At 46.1% G+C, this 19,932-nt stretch overlaps 1 protein-coding gene across 3 annotated transcripts in view; it reads left to right on the top strand.

Moving 5' to 3' along the window:
- LONRF3 (LON peptidase N-terminal domain and ring finger 3) overlaps window positions 1–19,932 on the top strand; it is a 48,034-nt gene that overhangs the window by 1,719 nt on the left and 26,383 nt on the right. The window contains exons 2-6 of one of the 3 annotated variants that reach the window (XM_006893768.1): window positions 2,245–2,363; window positions 6,817–6,939; window positions 12,250–12,405; window positions 15,466–15,703; window positions 16,457–16,547. In XM_006893768.1, the coding sequence (XP_006893830.1) occupies window positions 2,245–2,363; window positions 6,817–6,939; window positions 12,250–12,405; window positions 15,466–15,703; window positions 16,457–16,547 (727 nt within the window). The remainder of the gene's footprint in view (window positions 1–2,244; window positions 2,364–6,816; window positions 6,940–12,249; window positions 12,406–15,465; window positions 15,704–16,456; window positions 16,548–19,932) is intronic. The other 2 variants (XM_006893769.1, XM_006893770.1) reach the window with 2 other exon arrangements.

Consider the following 19,932-nt stretch of genomic DNA (forward strand, 5'->3'; position numbering starts at 1 on the left):
ACGGCTGAGGTAACCAAAGTGGGCCATGCTGGCTTCTAAACCATCCCGCGAGGGGATGCGGGAGGCTGGGGTGCTGGGGGGCGGAGGGGTGACGGGGACGACCGAGTGTTCGTGCCTCGCTGCCCTGTGTGTGACTCATTGGCACCGCTTCCCCGCCATACGATCCGTAGCTAAAGTAGATGCACCTCCAGTAGCCCTGTGGGTTTGCACCCCTGCTCTGCAGGTCCAGTGGGGGGCGACAGGCCCGTGCAAACACTCGGTGATATCCCCCCACCTCTGCCCTGGGGATCTGAGGTGGCTCCAATTGAGGGCGCGCCTCGGTTCCACTTGGTCAAGCTGCTCCAGGGGACAGTAAAGATGGCTCGGTGGCTTCCAGGGCGGCAGGGGCGTCCCCACGCCGCTCGGGGCTCCAGGTGGTGGCTGAGTTTAGGTCAGGGTGCGGCCCCCTTTCCCTGCCAGGAAGTGACCACAGAGCTCGGGCTGGGATCACCCAGCTTGGCCTCCTTCCAGGCGAGGTGTCTGGTGAAGCCTCTCTTGCCTGGGAGAGGCTTTGGGCTTGGGCAGAAGGGATTCTAGGATTTGAGGGGGTTACAGAAGAGGAGGAGGAGGAGGTGGTGGTGGTGAGCTGAGTCGCCACATGTAGAATCCCCTCCGCAGCTTGCAACAGGTAATAGGGGAGGAACGGAAGGCTGACTGAGATTGGTGATTGAGGGAGTAGCAGGACGTCACCCCCCTCCACTCTCTTTGTACCCACGCAGGACAGTTTGTGAGCTGCTGTGGGGCTGCGCGCGTGCAGCAGGAGAGAAGGCATAGAAAATGCTAGCAGCTTTGTGTTGTCTTGCTGCCATTGGGTGCCATCCAGTTGATTCTGATTTTTAGCGAACCCTTGTGGCAGAGTAGGTAGAGCTTAGGGGTTTTCTGGCGGTCAGTTTCACTGGAGCACATTGCCAGGTATTTTTCCCACAGAATTGGGAAGTTCAGATTATCAACTTGTCGGTACTTAACAGTTTTCACCATCCGGGCTCCTTTGCTAATGTGTTTAGAAGATGGAATTGGCCCCCAAACAAGCCCCTGGCACTCTCCAAAATCACAACCACGAAAGAAATATTTCTACTGTTCCAAAAAAAAAATTAAAAAAATAGGTGGATTAAGCCAGGTGATCTCTAAAGACCTGTCCGGTCTTGGCATCCAGTGATTCAGAATGCTAATGACACAAGTCAAGGGCCCTGCTTTTCCCAAGCCCTGTTCTCTGGATTCAGATCCAGGTTCATCCGCATGTGGCCTTTGGTGATGTGAAGAAGGCTCATTGCTTTTGAATCGGAGCTGACTCGTAACTGCCCCTCCAGTGGGTTCTCAGATACTATAAATTGCAAGGAAGAAGATTGTCCATCTTTCTCTCATAGAGTAGGTGGTGAATTCAAAACCCCTGCCTTGGGATTGCCGGCACAACTCCTTACCTGTTAGGTAGAGGTGCTGCTCATTTTACCGTTCCTCACACCCTTACCTTGCTGGTGGTGCAGATGGGGTCACATCTGGCTGTTGCTCTCCCTCCTGCCTGTTTCCTTGTTGGTGACACCTGACTCAGAAGCGAGGCTGCCAGGTGCAAGCTGTTCAGAGCCATGGAGCAAGGTGTCAAGGTTTCCTCTATGGCAAAGTCTCTAAAGTACCATTTATCATTTACACCCGAGATTCTCTAACTCATCATCATCAGGTTGATTGCAACTCAGATCAACCCTCCAGCAGGTTTTCAGAGGCTGTAAAGTTGCACTGATTGCCCATCTTTTTCCCGGTGGCTGCACCGCTACACCACTGTGAAGATAAGCAGTGCAGTATTGTTGTTAGGTGCCATCGAGTGGACTCGGTTTTGTAGTCGCCAAGATTGTAACCAATATTTTGCCATCCTCACAACCTCTGTTGGTTTTAAGCCATTCCGTCAATCCATCTCATTGAGAGTCTTCCTCTCCTTCACTGTCCTTTTTTTCTCAAGCGAGTTGTCCATTCCCAAGGATTGGCCCTGTCACATGTCCAAAATATGTCAGACAAATCCTTACTGACCTTGCCTCTAAGAAGCAACCTGGCTGTACTGGGGCAGTGTTGTAGCTGAAAATTGAACCTACCCCTTGGGGATTTCTAGTATAAAGGGTTGAGATAATTTGCCACTTGGTTAAGGTCCATCTTTTTATAAGACTTATTATGTGTGTGTGCTGGGTGGGGCTCTAATGAGAGGTTTTCTCCTTTTGACAGCTCCAAATGACCACTTGCTTTATAGCAATCGATCTCAAATTTATTTCACCTTGGAGTGTCACGAGGAAGCACTTCATGATGCAGAAATAGCATGTCAGCTCTGCCCATCAGGCTTTAAGGTGAGTGTGGGAAGGGGCTGGGGTCACACACTGGAGTACAAACTGAGCTGGGGAAAGGCTAAGCCTCTCCTGGGGAAGCCAGGATGCAAAGTATCCCTATAAGTATCTCTACCTGGGTCAGAACTGACCCTTAGCCAAATGCCGATATTTTGTTTAAGAAATTAGATTTGAGTTTGGGTTGTACTACTAGCATGCTCAGTGATGGGGGAGAAATCATTTCACTCTATGAACTTCAAGTATATCTTGCTTGCAAAAATGAGAGTGTTTATATCTTCTCTGATCAGCTCACAGGGTTAAAGAAAGGGTTAAAGTGAACATGGCCAAGACGGCATTTCCTGCAAGCAATAACCTTTCCTCAGTATTGGGGTAGTGAATTCAAACAAACAAACAAAAACCCACAGGCACACAGTTCTAGGATGTCTTCCTTGGAAAATCAGTGTATCCAAATGCAGGTCCATCATCTCTTGTCTGAATCCCACAGGGCAAGATGTACTTCTGAATCTTGAATGTTTCAGATTTTTGAAAGACCATATATTCAGTGAGTGCTGGAAAACACTCAATAATCAAGCACACCCATACCTCACTTAATAACATGGTTAGGATATGAAGACGAGATGGTTATGGCGAAATCAGCATTATGTTCCAAAATGGAAAGCAATGACATGAGACCATGAAATGAAGGCTGACTCCATCATCCCATAAGCCTTGAGGATCATGGCTCAGCCAAGTTGGCACATAATCTTAACCCTCACAGCCTGTGTTACTCTCGCCACTCCCCTTGACTTTTGTGATTGTCATGCACAAAATAGTTGGATAGATGATTTATTTTTGTTGTAAATACAACATGACAGGCAATGAGATCGTAAGTGAGGGGTCAGTGTACACTTATCTTCCGGCAGCTATTTACATACAGAGTCATGCAGAGCTCAAAGCCCTTTGCCACAGGTTCAAGTGTGATTCATCATCTAATGAATTTTTTGGTCTAGCTTCCAAAAAAGAGTAGATTGTCAAAATTTTGGGATCAGGAAGCACTGGAGACCTGTGGATTCTGTCATTAGTGCCATGGAGACTCTATATGTACTTTCCCGAGAGGGTTCTAATGATGGATGGATAAATGAGTTATCTTTTCCTTGGTGAGCTCTGGTGGCCTAGTGGCAAGAAGCTGCACTGCAATCCCAGAGGTGCACGGTTCAAATCCACCAGATGCTCTGCTTGAGAAGGAGGAACAATCGCCTCCTCTACCAGTCAGATCCAATTTGACGGTACACACATTAAAATAATAATGATTTAATTTTTTTTTTAAAAGAAATGAGTTCTCTTTCCAAAGAACAGTGCACTAAATATCACCAGTGCCTTAACCCAAAGGAGCTTCACTTGATGTATTTCAGGCCTTGGAATAGTGCAATTTAGAGAGTTGACTCAAGGTAAGGGGAAGGAAGACTACTCTGGCAACTTCTGATTCTGTCCACTGCCTACAGGCGAGGGACCCATGGGATGGGAAGCAGAGCTGGAAACCAGTGGGCTATTTTTTTAGTGACATGGCTAAAGTGACTTTCCTAGTGATGGAAGGGTCAGTAGAAGTATTAACCGGTAGTACCATTTCTGCATAGTAAGGAGGAGCCAGTGGTCAGAGCACTCTGTTCCTCGAGGTTGAGAGAAGGTGTAGTTGTTGCATGTAATTAAAAACAACCTCGCCCCTTGCTTTGCATATTTCCTATATATAGAATGTGCCTGTAGAAAGCATTTACCTCACAGTCTTATTTCAAGTCAGCCAGCAAAGGGACTCTGGTGGCCTAAATGGGTGGGGAGTTGCACTGCCAACTCAAAAGTAGGCAGTTCGAAGCCACCAGCTGCTCTGTGGGAGAAAGATGGGTGACCTTCTCCTGTACAATTTACAGCCTCGATGGCAATGAGTTCGAGATTTTATTGAACCAGAGTTTAGCAGCTTCTCTGCATACCTTACACTTCCATCCAGCTCTCAGTTGGGGTGAGCTGGCAACCCTGACAGTTGGGGTTTATGAACTGCTGCTACTTGGTCCAATTAGTAGGGTCCCAGATGCATCTCAGGCTCCCATAACTTACCTATTCCAGCCATCCAGAAATTCCATTCAGGCCTCATCTTCAGAACCCCAAACACCATCTAGTCGATTCCAACACTTGTAGGGCAGAGTACAATTGCCCCAAAAGATTTCCACAGCTCTACATCTTTATGGAAGCAGACTGCCGTATCTTTCTCCCATGGAGTAGCTGGTGAGATTGAACAGGTCATCTTCTGTTTAATAGCAGAGTGCTTAATCCACTGTGCTGCCAAGGCTTCTTGCCTCCAAAATGCCCTTGGGAGGCATTGCTAGAACAAAAGAAGCCATTAGCGTTAGTGTGTAAACCAGAAAACTTAGGTTCCTAAAAATGCCTGAAGGGCAAGGGGAGAGGTTCCTTAGTCGTTCTGGGCTAGCTGGAGGGTGCTGGGGCCCGCAGAGGCATGTAACAAGGTTCAGCAGGGCAAGCTGATCTATTTCATCCACTAACTTTGGTCTAGGATCTGCCACAGAGGCAAGGAATTGGGAGCAAGCCATTTAAGGGCAAACTAGATAGATACTTTTTAAAATTAGTTGTAAATTACATGGTTTCCAAAGTGCAAGGAGGGGGCAGCTATCTTTCCCAGGATGCTCCTATACTATCCCCAGAATTTCCAAGTGAGTTAGGCTTGGATTCTGAGGACCTCTGGTACTTCTTTCTACCTTTGAAGGCTGTCTAGTAAGCGCAAGCTGAGCCTCCAGGAGTGAAAGCATTTATTTGCTCAAACTCTGGTCAACCTTTTAGAGAGCACTCTGTTTGAAGAGGGAAGCATTCTGGGAGTCCTAAAACTTCAGTTCTAGTTCCTACTTTGCCAGTATCTTTGAGGCCTTGAAGAGGAGCTATCTTTGTTGTTGTTTGTTTTTTAAGAGACTCTTCTAAAATTACTGAAACCCCAACTCCATGCTGTTAAATAAGAACCAACTCATAGCGGACCCTCCAGCGGGTTTTTGGAGAGATTGGGTTCAGACAGCCAGAGAAGTGCTGCTTTTGGGTTAGCCATGCAACTTGCCGTAGACTATGCCTAAAGCTCCCAAAAATGGGATTCTGAAGAGTGAAGTCAGCCAGTCATAAAGTGACAAAGACTGTATAAACCTACTATTTTAAAAAAAGCTAAAGAAAGGTTTGCACACGGAGGGAAAAAGAATCATTCCAGAATAGTTATTATGGAGGGGAAGGGAGAGGAGAGTAGAAAATGAATTAATAAATACTTATTAAGATGGGTAAAGAGAAACCATATGGCATGAATGGATATGATCAGTCATTGTGGGTATTATTAAGTCATGTTATGGAACAAAATATACATGATTTATTGGTTAAGAAATGGTATGCTTAGTTAACTTTTACTCAAATCACGATAAAAATCATAGATAATAAACCCCAGTTTGTGCAAAAGGGATCAGTAAACATAGGTGGTTATTTAAACCATTACTGCGGCCTACCAAGCCAAAGGTGGGTGACTTTAATCCGCGGCCCTCAAGCCTGTTTTTAATTGTTTTTGGTCAAACATTCTTCTAGGTCGTATAGGCCTGGTGTGTCCACTTGCCGTACAGAGGTAACTTGTGGTTGCTATGAAGCTGAACACTGTGACACTGATGTGTCAGATGCCTTAATGGTTATCCATGGTGGACAGTGTTTGGTGGAGCTCCCTGATGAAAAGAAGCTTGGAAGCAGGAGTGGCATCCACTTCCGTAATAGCTTGCCTCCGGAAACCCTATGAACCTGGAGAAAGGATGAAAGTCACACAAGTGTTGAGGACTTTCGTTCATAGGGTCACTATGAGTCACCTATGACTCTACGGCACTTAAAAACAACAACAACGACTATGGCCTAGGTCTCTGTTTAAAGAGGAAGGTATGGCTGTGCAGAGTCTGGAAGCTGGTTAGCTTGTTATCGAATGGGGATTCTTGCTGCATTTGGTGATACACTCAACCAAAAAGGATTGGAATTGGTAATCAGCGCTGCAACCAAGAATATAAGTTTTAATCTTGATCAGTCCCAGGCTCAAATCCTGATTCCCCAATTTTTCAGTGTTATTGAGACAAGTTGCTTTCCGTGTTTCAGTTTAGGAATCTTTAAAGTGGAATTCAGCACACAGTTGCTTCCCTTGTTGTTATGCTCTGTCGAGGCAGAACCTACTCATGGCTGACCCTCCAGGGGGTTTTCAGAGGCTGTAAATAACTCAAGCAAGGGATTACCCATCTTTCTCCCAAGAAGAAGCAGGTGGATTTGAACCATCTGCTTTTGGGTTGGGTTACCCACTAGGCCACCAAAAGCTCACAACAGAGAATGCTCATTCAGTCTTTCGCTATTATTGTGAATAGTAGTAGCATTAATAAGATACAGAAAGATGGGATTGAATGCTAATATTTTCTTTCAGCCACACTTCCGGAAAGCCCAAGCCTTAGCCACCCTTGGCAAGATGGAAGAAGCACTAAAGGAGTTTCTGTGTTGTATCTCTCTCGATGGAAATAACAAGAAAGCAAAACTTGAAGCCCAGAAGGTGAGTGGAAATGACCTCAAGGTGCACCTGCCTAATGGGTTTCCACATCTTGGTCTTCTCCAGGGAGGGAGTGTGAATGCTGCCTCACACGCACTTGGGTGACTTCCTGGCCTAACAGGACAGGAGAGACAGGAGTGCCAGTTGGTTGCCCAGAAACACCCTCCTCCTGGCATGTATAATCAGATTGGGCACTTATCGAATTTTTTTTTTCTTATAAGGCGCCTGTGAGGAATGTTCTGCCGTCTTTGATTTGGGGTTTGGGTCACTAGTAGGATTTCAAAGCAAACTAAACCTAACAAGTGAACACGAGGGTTACAGGTTTGGCTGAGGAAATTCTGACTGTTGAGAGAGCTGGGGTGTGGGGCTGCTTGCCGTTGTATAACAATTTTTTTTTTTTGGCTGAGTCACAACTTCATCAGCCAAACAGGGAAGCCAGCTCATAGGAAAAGACCTTGGTCCCTATTGCCCCTGCCATGTGCAGAATTCCAGCCTCCAGCTCCTTTGCTAGAAAGAAGAATACATGCACCCTCTAACAAATGCCAGCCAGAGATCATTACAGAATAATCTAGTCATTCCAACTGTTGGTCTCAGTGGAATGTGGTGGTTATAAGAAATTTCTCGAAATACTGAGAGCATTAGGGAAGACTAAAGCACCCTTAATTCATGGCATTTGTTGTTTATTGTTTTGCAATTTACTGCCCTGGTATCTGGCTAACTGGCCTGGAAGTTGGACCCTGGAAAGACAATCAGTCCTGTTCTCTTTGTGCTCACCCCACACCCTGACTTCACCACCACCTCTCAAGTGTTTCTGTCCCCGTGTGTGGTTGGCAGTGCAGTCAGTAAAGAAACTAAGTGAGAGACATCACTGGCTCCTGGGAGGCTGGAAGGCTACAGAAAGGAGTCTGGAGAGCTGGGCTCTGAATCACCTGCTTTCCCCAGAGGATTCCAGGGCAGGTTGCTTGGACTAGGATTTCCAGCTGGTTCATTCTGGCTCAACCCCTCCTTGAGAATGTGCTTAGCTTCCCCGCCCCAGAGAATCTAGCTTTAACAGGATCCTCAAGTGGTTTTGAAAACAAGCTAGCTTCATTGCTGTCAGGTCAGAACCGACTTCGTGCTGACCCTCTAGCAGGTTTTCTGGAGGCTGTTCAATCACATGAGAGAAGATTACCCATCTTTCTTCTGGGGAGCTGCAAGTGGATTTGAACCACTAGAGAGATTGCCGCCTTTGGGTTGGCAGCATGAGTCCCCACCCTGCCCACTAGGAAGCTCCCTAAGGTAGAGCCCAAGATCCAGGCAGTTCTTGGATAGACATAAACAACCCTGGAGAGCTCTAAGAATCACCTGGAGAGCTCCTTAAAATCCCAGTTCTCATTCATTCCATGTAGCCCAGGTAGAAATGCATGTTCTCAGCAGGGAGTCAAACCAGAACAAATCAGTTTGAAGCCCTGTCCCGGACCTGGTTTGGGTATGTGGACATGGTGTTATCAAGCGGAACACAGGTAGGGGGAGAATTGCTGCAGGCTTTCCCAACTCTTAGGTGGAAAGTTCATGGCATCGTTAGCAATCGCAGCTAACATTTACCAAACAGTTCCTATGCACCAGGTCCTGTGCTAAAGAGCCTTATGTGGAAGGTCTAATTTAATCTCACAACATCTCTGTGGGAGATAATACCATCCACTACTTCCAAATTGCACTGGGAAAATCTGTTGTCAGGGAGCTCTCCAAAGTGCTGAAGAGCAATGATGTCAGTCTAGAGCCTAAGGTACACCTGATCCAGACCATGGTCTTTGCAATTACTTGCTGTACATCAGAAAGCTGGACAATGACTAAGGATGATAGGAGAATTGAGTTGTGATGCTGGAGAAAAGTCTTGAATATAGTGTGGACTGATAGGAGAACAAACAGATTCATCCTGGAGAGGGTTAAACCAGGCTGCTCCTTGGACGCAAGGCTTCTGAATCTTCATCTGACATACTTGGGACATGTTCAAGGAGGGACCAGTCCTTGGAGAGGGACATCATACTTGGAAGGGTGGAGGAACAGGGCAAGAGAGGAAGACCCTCGTTGAGATGGGTTGATTCAGTGTCTGGGGTAATGGGAGTAGGTGTGTTGGGGACAGTGACGTTGGCATGGGATAGGGCAGGGTTTAGGGCTGTTGTACATAAGGTTGCTATGAGTTTCAAGAAACTCAATGGTATAACAACCACAACACCACTTCCGAGATGATTCCAACACACAACCACCCTCTAATGCAAAGTAGAACTGCTCTTCCATGGCTGTACGTCTATGCAGAAAGAGATTACTTCAATTTTCTCTTGGTGAGTAGCTGGTGGATTTGGTTAGCAGGCCAATGTTTAATCCATTGCACCAGCATTGTGCCTGCCTGTGAGGGTAGGTACAGTTGTTTATCCTCATGTAACAGATGACGAAGCTGAGGTTTGGTAACTTTCCCAGTCAGAACTAGGTATTGGTGAGCAAACATACAAAACTCCACCCTTTCTGCTCCTAAAACGTGTCCTCTTCCACTGTCCTGCTATCTCAGGAATACGTATCGGTGGTTTTAGCACTCACTGTTGGGGCTAAATTGAGAGTCGTGGTGGAACTTTCCAGTTCTGGGGTGGACAGGGAGGTAGCTACAAGAACCTTGACTTTGGGGACATCATGTTTACGAGTCAACTGAGGCAAGTGTGTGGTCCAGGCAGTGAGTCTTTCCTTTAGTCCTGTGTGTCCACTTCCCAGTTGGCCTGAATGGTCTTCCCAGCCTACTTTTATACACCAGCTGGTGTCGTTTCCACAACTGCTTATGTAAGGAGTGGAGCAAAGCTGTGTGTTCCACTCTGGAGATGCAAAGAGGCATAAGGCCTCAAGGAACTTAAATTTGTTAATCTAGATTTTTGTTAATACAAATGTCAGAGAAATACAAGTGAACATATGCCCATGGCGAGTGTTTCTAGGAGTTCTGAGGTTAGCATGAGAATTTAGAGACTGATTTCCAGTGAGGGTGATGGTTCCATGGCAGCCATTTTAGGAGCACTGAATGCCCTCAGCTGTGCATATTTATGGGCTTGTTCTAGTTTGAGGCCTAAAGGTTTAAAGCTTTGGCAGAGGTGGTCCGAGTTTTATGTTTGTTTTGACCTCAACTTCCCTTCCGCTTGACCTTTTTAAGGTACCTTTTAAAGGCTGACCTGGAGGTGGAATTGCCTTTCATTACTGAGAGTTGAGGCCATCTTGTTTTCCAAAGCCAGTGAGACAATCTAGAGCAAGATATTAGTAAAGGGAAGAAGCTCTATGGTTATTTCTGCCTTGTTTCCTTGGGTTTGTCCTCTTGCCTCCCTTCCCTCCGTCGACTCTCTCCTCTCTTTGATCCTTGTACGTTGGGATGGCATTGTGACTATTTACTGAAAGACATCCCATGTTCTGGAAGGATTCCAGAGAGACTGCCTCATAAGTGGGTTGTTCCTTTGGGGTCTCTCAGGAGTGCTTCTGAGAGTTATATCTGGCCCCTGTGGAAACTTCGTGTGCCATTGAATCATTCGACTCATAGCTGAACCTCCAGTCGGTTTTCAGAAGCAGTGATTTGCACTGGAGGAGAAAGGCCCATCCTTCTCCTGTGGAGCAGCTGGTGGATTAGAACTGCTTGCCTTTGGGTTGGCACGGCAACTCCTTACCACTAGGCCACCAGAGCTCCCTGTGGAAGGGAGAATCTCTGAAAAGCTGTAGTTTCTGGCCCTGGGCAAGCAAGTACATCTCCATCTCACTCCCTGGCCACTTTATACTTTATTATATCTGAGAAGTGAAAGGAAACAGGAATCTCTCTGGAGGATTTGGATCTGAATGATAGAACTCTCCCTGGGCCCTCAAAAACTCATTGTCGTTGAGTCTGAACCGACTCGTAGGTGACCCCCTCATAGGTTTTCATAGAATGTAAATTTCCCAGGAGGAGATTGTGGGTCTTTCTCCCATGAAGTGGCTGATGGGTTCAAACCACCAGAGAAGTGCCGCCTTTGGGTTAGCAGCACATTTCTCTATGGACCAGGCCACCAGTGCTTCCGCCACCCCAATGGGCCCTGGGATGTGTCTTAATTCTATCCCATCCAATGTGATAAGTATTTACTGGACATCTGTTATGTCCAGAAGCCTGCCATCTGGCTGGAGAGGAATTCTTACATCTGTGACACTATTTGAAGATAACATAAGACTAGCTGGCATAAACAGTTATGTGAATGAACTGGAAGGGATAGGTCATACAGACATGAGCAGTAAAGGAAGGCAGTGTTGGAGCTGACCTTTGCAGGCCGAGCTGGGTTTGACTTCCCTGGCAGGTGCTGGAATCCTGTGGAACCTCGTGAAGGGATCTACTCCTGGGATAACAAGGGGATAACTTGAACTAGATTGAGTTTGGTGTCTTGTTAAATTTCCTGACTACACTGAGCCATGGTGCAGGTCCTCCTTTAGTGAGTTTCTACAGGGGGTGGTAAGCACAAGGGTGAGTTTTAGAAGCCAAATGACCTGTCCTCCTGGGTGATATGTTGCTACCTATTTGGGATACTGACTGGTACAGATAGATTTGTAGCAAGAAAATGGAAAGTTAAAGGCACAGTGTGCACTAGGAAACATGACTTTTGACTCCCAGCCCTTTCTTACTTGACCTCGGCTGATCCAATTGCAAGCCTGGGCCAGCGGCAGCTTGAGCCTTACCTGCCTGCACCCTGCTATGGTGCTTGGACTTAACTTGACATTTCTGTACAAAGTGAAGGCCAGAAATGGGGAGGAAAGTGGGAGAAGAGGGAGGAAGTGTGGGCTCTGTTTCTAACACTTGACTGTGTAAGCCCCTCATCTGATGGCATTTATCATCCAGTGGTGACAGGGTAGGCAGGGAACATCAAGGAACCTAGGAGGCATCCAGCGATATGGATGTGACTCCACATTCTCCAACCGATGTTTCTGGATTTCTTCTCTGTCTCTTTCCTCCTGAGAGAGTTTAAAAAGCTCCCCAATGAGTATTTCTAGCACCAGAGTGGTGGTTCTTAACTCTGGCTTGGTAACAAAGGCGTGTCCAGTGCTCTTTGGAAAAAAATCTCAATTCCTGGGCCCCAGGGGGGATGGAAGTGGGAACTAGAGCCTCCACAGGTGAGTGTGATACATGCTGGAGCAACAGAACCTTTGGCTCCTGTGTTTGGGGAGGGGGGGTTTTGGTCTTCCCTGGAGTTTTGCCCTCTGTCTGTCTCCTGCCCTTTCCTTCCCCTCCCCCCTGCTCCTGAACCCCTGTGCAGAAACTGAAGTAGTGAAGTCTTCTGTTTTATGTCACAGCTTCTCCTTAGTTTCTTTTCACCACCAGTCACGGGGAATTCTCAGGAACACATTCCTGATATCCTGAAGTTCTTGGCATCAAACCCTAGATTAAAGGAACACATAGAGTCATTGACTACTGAAGGCACCTGCCATAATCTACCCAAGTTGTTACAGGTAAAACTCAATTCACTCAGCTCCCTTGTGGCGCTTTGTGTGGGGGTGGGGGGGAAAGCAAATGTGGGGAGTGAGCCCCTAGTTCTACCTTCTCCAGCTTCCTGGAGATAATGAAGAGACAGAGTCACTAGTTGGTGGTAGTCTCTGCTCAGAGTCTGACATAAAGCTAAAATGGACTTCCAGGGTTGGTTGGCTTATTAATTTTATTTTTTAATTCTTTATTAGATTCCGCAAGGAAATAGACTTGCCAGAACTAGAAAGGTCTTGGCCCACTTCCCCTTAAGCCATGTCTAACTGGGGTGGCTTTTTAACTTAGGGGATGAGCCTGGGTAAGAGGGCATGCTAATCCTTCCTCGCCTGTTTCCCATTTGCTCAAGCTGCTGGCCTGTCAGCTTCAGCTGAGATCCTTGCTCACAGACCACTCAACTTGATTCCCAAGCAGAGGTGATTTGCGAACTTCTGCGTGAGGTTGGGTAGTGTCTCGGTCCATTGTGCATCAGGCCAGTGTGTGTTGGAGCTGACTTGATAGTAGATAGACAGCCTCAGGTTTCCAATATGTATTTGGAGCAGAGAAGAGATTTGAGAGGGGTGTTGAAGTTCTTGAGGAGAAAGAAAGGTGCACTTACTTTATGCCTTTCTTTCAAACAAGGGAACCACAGAGAAGGGGCTGGAGATCTTGGCTCCCCAAGCAGAGGATCCCTGCGCAGAGACCAGGGCAGAGCTTAGTGAGCCGTACCTCCAGGGTACCATTTCCCCTCCATTTGTCCCTGGAGTCCCAGGGGTTTCTTGGCTGTTCCAAGAGGTTTGAAATCTTAAATTTCCCCAGTTTCTCTCTGTGTTCCAGAGAAGGAATAAAATGTGGGCGTGTCCAACATACAACAAAACGAAACATGAAGGATCTCCTGAAATCGGAGAACCCCCTGGTGCATTTCAGTAATTGTTTGAGATCCTGATTACATGACTGGGGACTCTAAGGCTGAACGAAAGTGCCTGGAGTGACTTCTAATTGCAGCTCAAACAGAAATGCAAATATATTAAAAATAGAAATATATATAAATACATAGAAATAAATATAAATAGAAATAGAAATATATGATATATGATATAGATATAGATGTATAGATAGACTAGATATATAAAATAGTGCCCCTGGCATTTCATAGGCCTCCTAGGTGGTTAACCTGCTTGGCCGCCACCCCAGAGGTTGCAGGCTAGAATCCACTCAGGGGTGCCTTGTGTAGACCTGGTGCTATACTTCCTAAAATGTCTGCCTCTGAAAGTCCCAGAGGGCCCAGCTTGTATCCATATAGATTCCCAGTCAGTATCAGCCTCGTGGCAATGGGTTTGGGGGTTTTCTTTCTCCTCCCCTTTTTAAAACATTCCAATATGGGTTGCCTGGGGAACAGGGATGGGACTTCCCATCCAAAGTTTGCTCTGCAAAGCATGGTGCTCCTTTGTGGACAATTCCTTGGGCTCAGGGAAAGTTGAAGAAACAGGATGGCTGTTGTTAGATGCCATCAAGTAATTCTAACTCCATGGTCCCATATGACAGAGTAGAACTGCCGTATAGGGTTTTCTTGGCTGGAGCTCTGGTGGCCTAGTGGCAAGAGGCTGCACTGCAATCCTGAAGGCATGCGGTTTGAGGCCACCAGCTGCTCCGTGGGAGAAGGATGGGCAGTCTCTCCCTTGCGATTAATTGCCTCTGAAAACCCACTGGAGGGTCAGCTATGTGTCGGTTCCGACGCTACGATACACAAGAGCAATCATCTTTGAGAGCAGGTCTTCTTGCTGCAGAGTCACTGGAAGGGGTTCGAACAACTGTCCTTTTGCTGATTAACCAAACACTTTATCTATTGTGTACAGGATATCTAATATTGCTATAATGCTGGGGAGCTGGGAAACCCCAAACCCTTAACACCTCAGGCTAGAGATGGAGAAAATCCACATCCTTTTTCTCTCAGCTCTGCGCTCCCCATTTCCACCCATCTAACCTACTGCTGTCAAGGCACTTCCAACTCAGGCTGACTCTCCATCTGGGTTTCGGAGGCTGTAAATCTCAATGGAAGGAGGCCTCATTTCTATCCCCACCCCTCCATCCACACCCCTGTGGCAGTGGGTTCGAACTGCTGACCTGTGTAGGTAGTAGCCCAACACTTAACCTGCTCTGCCATCGGGCCTCTGCTCACTTATACAGCAGGCTTGAGATTTTGGGTTTGTTTTGTTTTAAATAAAGGTTGAGGAGGAAACAACAACATGAATATTTTTTTGCCCTGCACTCTGTGGATTTTGATTGGCAAGGGTTTTCACCAGGTGAAACAATCTGCACAAATATATCCTCTTTGGAGTTCTTCTCCAGATTCATTTTAAAGTGCCACTTTCTTAGGCAAAAAATCTCTTTGTAAGAGGCTAGAAACATTATTGGTTGCTTTGCCACACGGTTTACTCTCACAGCCCTTTTCACCTAAAACTGAGAAAAAGCAATTTGCTTGTCCCTGGTTCTTTAGGCCAGTAGAACGTGCAGCTTTGGAGCCTGGCAGATCTTCATAGGCCTAGGAACAAACCTATGACAGGGATACCACCGCAAACCCTTCTGGAGCTGGGAATTGGAAATTGCAGGTGGCCTGGAGCGAGAGGGTGGGAGGAAGGAGTGAGTGACAGGTTCTACCCTCAGCACGTGCCCTGGTTTCATGAAAATGAGGACTGGCGAGCTGTATGGCTACAAGTGATGACTGATGCCCACTTTACATTTCTCCCATTCACCACTCCCCAAAGACACCCCCCCACCTCTTGCTCACACCTTTATATCTGCACCTAGACAAGTTCTCTGCGTCCACCTCCGCTCACACTGGGCTCACATTTGGTGAAGAGGCTGTTAGGACAGTGGACAGGGAATGGGAGGTATGCCTGGTTTAGCGAAGCGCCCGCTAGCTGTCCAGATCCATATTTGCAGCAGGTGGGGATCAGGGATACGCAGTCCCCACTTGTCCCCTGCGGGTAGGGATATCACAGAACAGGCTTGCTACTAAGCAGATCCTGATGTTTGGCTCTCCCTTTCTCCAGGACTACCAGGCGCTCCCTCATTGTTCTAGTCAGCAGGAAGCAGCCATGGGGCCAGCAGAAGTGGAAGTGGATGGCCAGCAAAACATGGAAGACAGAGAGGAGGAGGAGGACGATGACGAGGAGGATGCTTCTCCAGAGTCTTTTTCTGTCCAGATGGAATTGTGCCTGAAGACAAAAAGGAAACATTGCCAAATTGAATCCCAAGGCTCGGAGGTGCCGAGTAAAGCCTCAAAGCAAGGTACTAACCCTACCCTAGGGAGACAGGAGTGGGAGGGAGAGGCTGATATGCACCAGACTATGCAAATTACTTATTATCCACATGCGGGTCTCTTCAGGCTCTAGGCTTGTGACTTGGCTCTGGCAGTCATCAGTTAGCCACCTCAAAAGGTTGCCAGAGCTTTCTGTGATAATGTGTAGGGGGACCTCGCACACCGAAAGTGGTCAATAATGATAGCATAAGGTCAAGGCAGACAGTGTAAAGCATGGTATCAGGTAATTACTGCCCATGTGCCTTTGATAGTGCCACTTCTTTCCAGGCCAACCTGCCTCCTCCCTCCACCCAGAAATGCAGGCCCAGGGAAGTGTGGGCAGGCCCTACCCTACTCCTCCCAGCTGTGCTCCCCTGTAGTAAGCACCTGAGAGGCAGCAATGGCAAATTGCTGCTTTTTCAAGGGAGGTTGGGAGGGTCCAAGGTTCAGACTCTGGGTGGAAGGCCAGGCTCCAATCCATGGAGTCGCTGACGCTGCCACTTGGTTGAATGATGTCTCAGGGGCCATTTCCTGGCTTGCATCTCTCTCTCATGTGGGGTGGGGGGTGTCCCAGTCTGCTAGTAGCATGTAAATGCCTACTTACGGTATGCCCTTCTCAGTGACTCAGGTGGCCAAAGCATCACCTGAGAGGTTACCAGAGTGCCAAAAACTGGGAAGAAAAAGAACTTGGGTCTGTGAAACCAAGGTTGCTCCAGCTCTGACTTCTGCTTTCTAAATTGCAGATTCTCCCACTGATCAGGAGTCCAAACCTGCCCCCAGTAATCCATTCCCATCTTTTGATGCATCTGACCTCGAATGCTCACTGTGTATAAGGTACGTGCTGTGTGCTGTCACTTACTGCCTGATACTTCCTCCTCTCCAATGATGCTGAGGCTTTTCTGCCGGTGACCAACTTGCTCAATGGTTCGCATGGGAAAGTATGGTTCCCTAATGCAACAGGGAATCACAGTGTTGATTTATTGTCACGTGAGCGAGGCTGTAGTCCTATGCTTCCAGGTTGCCTTCCTGCTTCCTGCCTTAAAATGACTTAGGAAGTTGCAAGCTGAGGGCTCACTGGCTGAATATGTCCTTTGTTGGTCTCTTAGGGGTCTCTCGAGTTGTATGGAGATGGCTTGAGGCAGGGCATGTGCTCTCCATCAGCCATGGCCCCATCACCTCCTACCACCCCATATTAGCCTGTGTCCCATATTTGCATTGCTTCTCTGGTTCCTGTAGGCATTTTAAGTTTGTGACCCTGGAGCTAATCTCAACTACTCTAGTGGATTAAGAACCCAAGGGCTGATACTAGTGCCATAAGCCTATTATTGGAAGCTAAGTAGAGTCTGAGTCGCTTTTGTTCTGTGTTAATAGTATGATCTACTTAGCCACACATCTCTATTCTGCCCAGAGTCATATTGTTTTGGCTATCTTAACTCTCTTCTTGTTGTTATGTGCTGTCATGTCAGAACTGACTCATAGCTGACCCTCCAGGGGGAGTTTCAGAGGCTGTAAACTGCACTGGAAAAAAAATTCCCACCTTTCTCTCACACAAGGCCTGCTAGATTTGAACCAAGTGCTTTTGGGTTGGCAGGGCAACTCTTTACCCACAAGGCCACCAGAGTTCCTTTACTCTCTAGAGAAGTAAAGGATTTTTCCATCCCCGCAAAAGAAAGCTGCAATGATCATAAACTGTGTAATCATGGAAACTTTTAAAAACATTTCCAGGAATACTTAATTTCCTTATGCTTTTCAGATATTGCATGGTTTTTGGTGGCAGTTATTTTTACAAATTGAAGCTTTATGTCATCCCTGCAATTTAACAAGTCCATCCATACTGTTCTTCCTACAGCATGTGCCCACTTCCCATCTCTGTGTCACATTTTGGTCATCACAATATTTCAAACTTTTAAAAATTAAGCTGTTGCAGTCTTAGTAGACAACAGTGAGATGTGAACATAACTATTATATGCACTGGAAAACAAAAAAATTTGCATGACCTCTTACAGTATCTTTGCTTAATTGCAGTGGTTTGGAATTGAACTAGCTGTATCATGGTGTACCCATGGACATTTGATTTTGTTTTAGTTCACAGCTGTTACTTGACTGCTAAAAGGACAGCCTAGATTTCAATCATGGCTCTGCCACATACAAACTATTTGACCTGGAGTAATTTATAGTCTCTGCCATTGTTGTTTTCTCTTAAGGAAAATAGAGAACAGTAGTATTTCTATAGATTTGTAATGGTGACCAAGAAAAATCGTTTCGAAACACTCAGAATAATCCCTGTCATGAAGTAAAGACTCAATAAATGTTAACTATTTCCCTCTCTGGACTAGAAGTTTTAAACTTGAGGTCTGTGGGCCCTTGAGAAGATTCTATGTGGGGGTTCTAAGATGAATTCCATGAAATTCTGTGTAATAGTCATGTGTGTGTGTGTGTGTGTGTGTGTGTGTGTGTGTGTGTGTATGTGTGTGTATTTTGATAGGAAAAGATCCGCAGCTTTCAGTAGATATTTTTCAAAAAAATCATTAAACTCAACTAAACAACTCATCGCCGTAGGGTCGGTACCATCTCATAGTTGATTTTCCAGTGGGTTATTGAGGCTATAAATGGCACAGGAGGAGATTGCTCATCTTTCTCCCTTGGAGCAGCTGGTGGATTCGAACCACCTGCCTTTGGGTTGGCTGTGCAACTCCTTACCCACTAGGCCTCCAGAGCAGATGGGAGTATTTGTACAAAGGTTGTAAAGAAAGTACAGGACAGAGTGTCAAGAGAGGCCTTTTGGCCCAGCACACAGTGGAGTCCAGCTAATAGATGCTTTTTTGTCCTTCCCAAGCATACATTCCTGCCCTGTCACTCACAGGCAGTTGTTTGCTGAACAATCATTTGCCACTCAGACCGCAGTGACTAAGGAAGCTTTTACCTGAAATGTATATAGCGTTCCTTCCCCACACCCTGTTTTCTGTGGTTTCGCTTTCTGTGAGTTCAGTTACTCGCAATCAAGTGCAGTCTGAAAATATCAAACAGAAGACATTAAAAGCCAGAAATTCTTAAATTTTAAACAGTCTGTCTTTCTGTGTAGTACAAGGAAATGCCCTGCCATCTCACTCAGGGCCACTTAGGATATGAGTCAGACCTTTGCCCTCCAGAGCCATTTTGTATATATGCTACCTGCCCTGCAAACCCAAAGGCACATGGTTCAAATCCACCAACTGCTTTGGGGGAGAAATATGAGCAGTCTCCTCCCATGCAATTTATTGCCTCTGAAAATCCACTGGAGGGTCAGCTATGGGTCGGTTCTGACTCAGTTGGTACACAACAACAACAACAACCCATTTTATCAATTGGTAGTCACTTCAGATATCAGATCAATTGTCTTAGTATTGCAGTGCTTGTGTTCAAGTAACTTTACTAAATAGCTGTTTTATTATTGTTATTGTTATTATTATTATTAGTGGTTAATCTATTATTGTGCCTAATTTATAAAGCATGCTTTTATCATAGGTGCTTATTATTGGTGTTAGGCATCACTGAGTTGACTCTGACTCATAGTGACTTTATGTACCTTGATTGAAACCTTGTTCTATCCTGTACCATTCTCATGATTTCTGCCATGCTCAAGCCCACCCACAATGTCCTCTCTTTCTCTTTCCCATGATGGAGGACTTTTTCAGAGGACTGGTGCCTCCTGACAACATGCCCAAAGTATATGAGACAGAGTTTCGCCATCTTTGCCTCTAAGGAACACCCTGGTTGAACTTCCAAAGACAGATTTATTTGTTCTTTTGGCAGTTCATGGGATATTCACTTCTCTTCACCAACATCACGATTCACAGACATAAATTCCTCTTCTGTCATCCTTATATATTGTCCAACTTTCAGATGCATAGGAAATAACTGAAAGTAAGGCTTGAATCAGACTCACCTTGGTCTTTAAACAGACATCCTTGCTCGTTAGTACTTTGGAGATGTTCTTAACAATGTCCACTGTAACATGTCTTTTGATTTCTTGGCTGCTGTTACCATAGATGTTAATTGTGGATTCCAGTAAAATGAAATAGTTTACAAATTAAAAGATGTGAGTGTATGGGGGGAAAGTAGAGGCTTCGATGTTCTCCCTGGTTTCAGGTATCCACTGTGGATCTTGGAATATATCCAGCACAGATAAGGAGGGTCTTTTGTACAATTTCTTTCTTTCTCTTTTAAATGTTTTTTTTTT

The sequence above is a fragment of the Elephantulus edwardii genome, unplaced genomic scaffold (genome assembly GCF_000299155.1).
Source record: "Elephantulus edwardii isolate Elephantulus edwardi_28Jun2011 unplaced genomic scaffold, EleEdw1.0 scaffold00131, whole genome shotgun sequence".
NCBI classification, from domain to species: domain Eukaryota; kingdom Metazoa; phylum Chordata; class Mammalia; order Macroscelidea; family Macroscelididae; genus Elephantulus; species Elephantulus edwardii.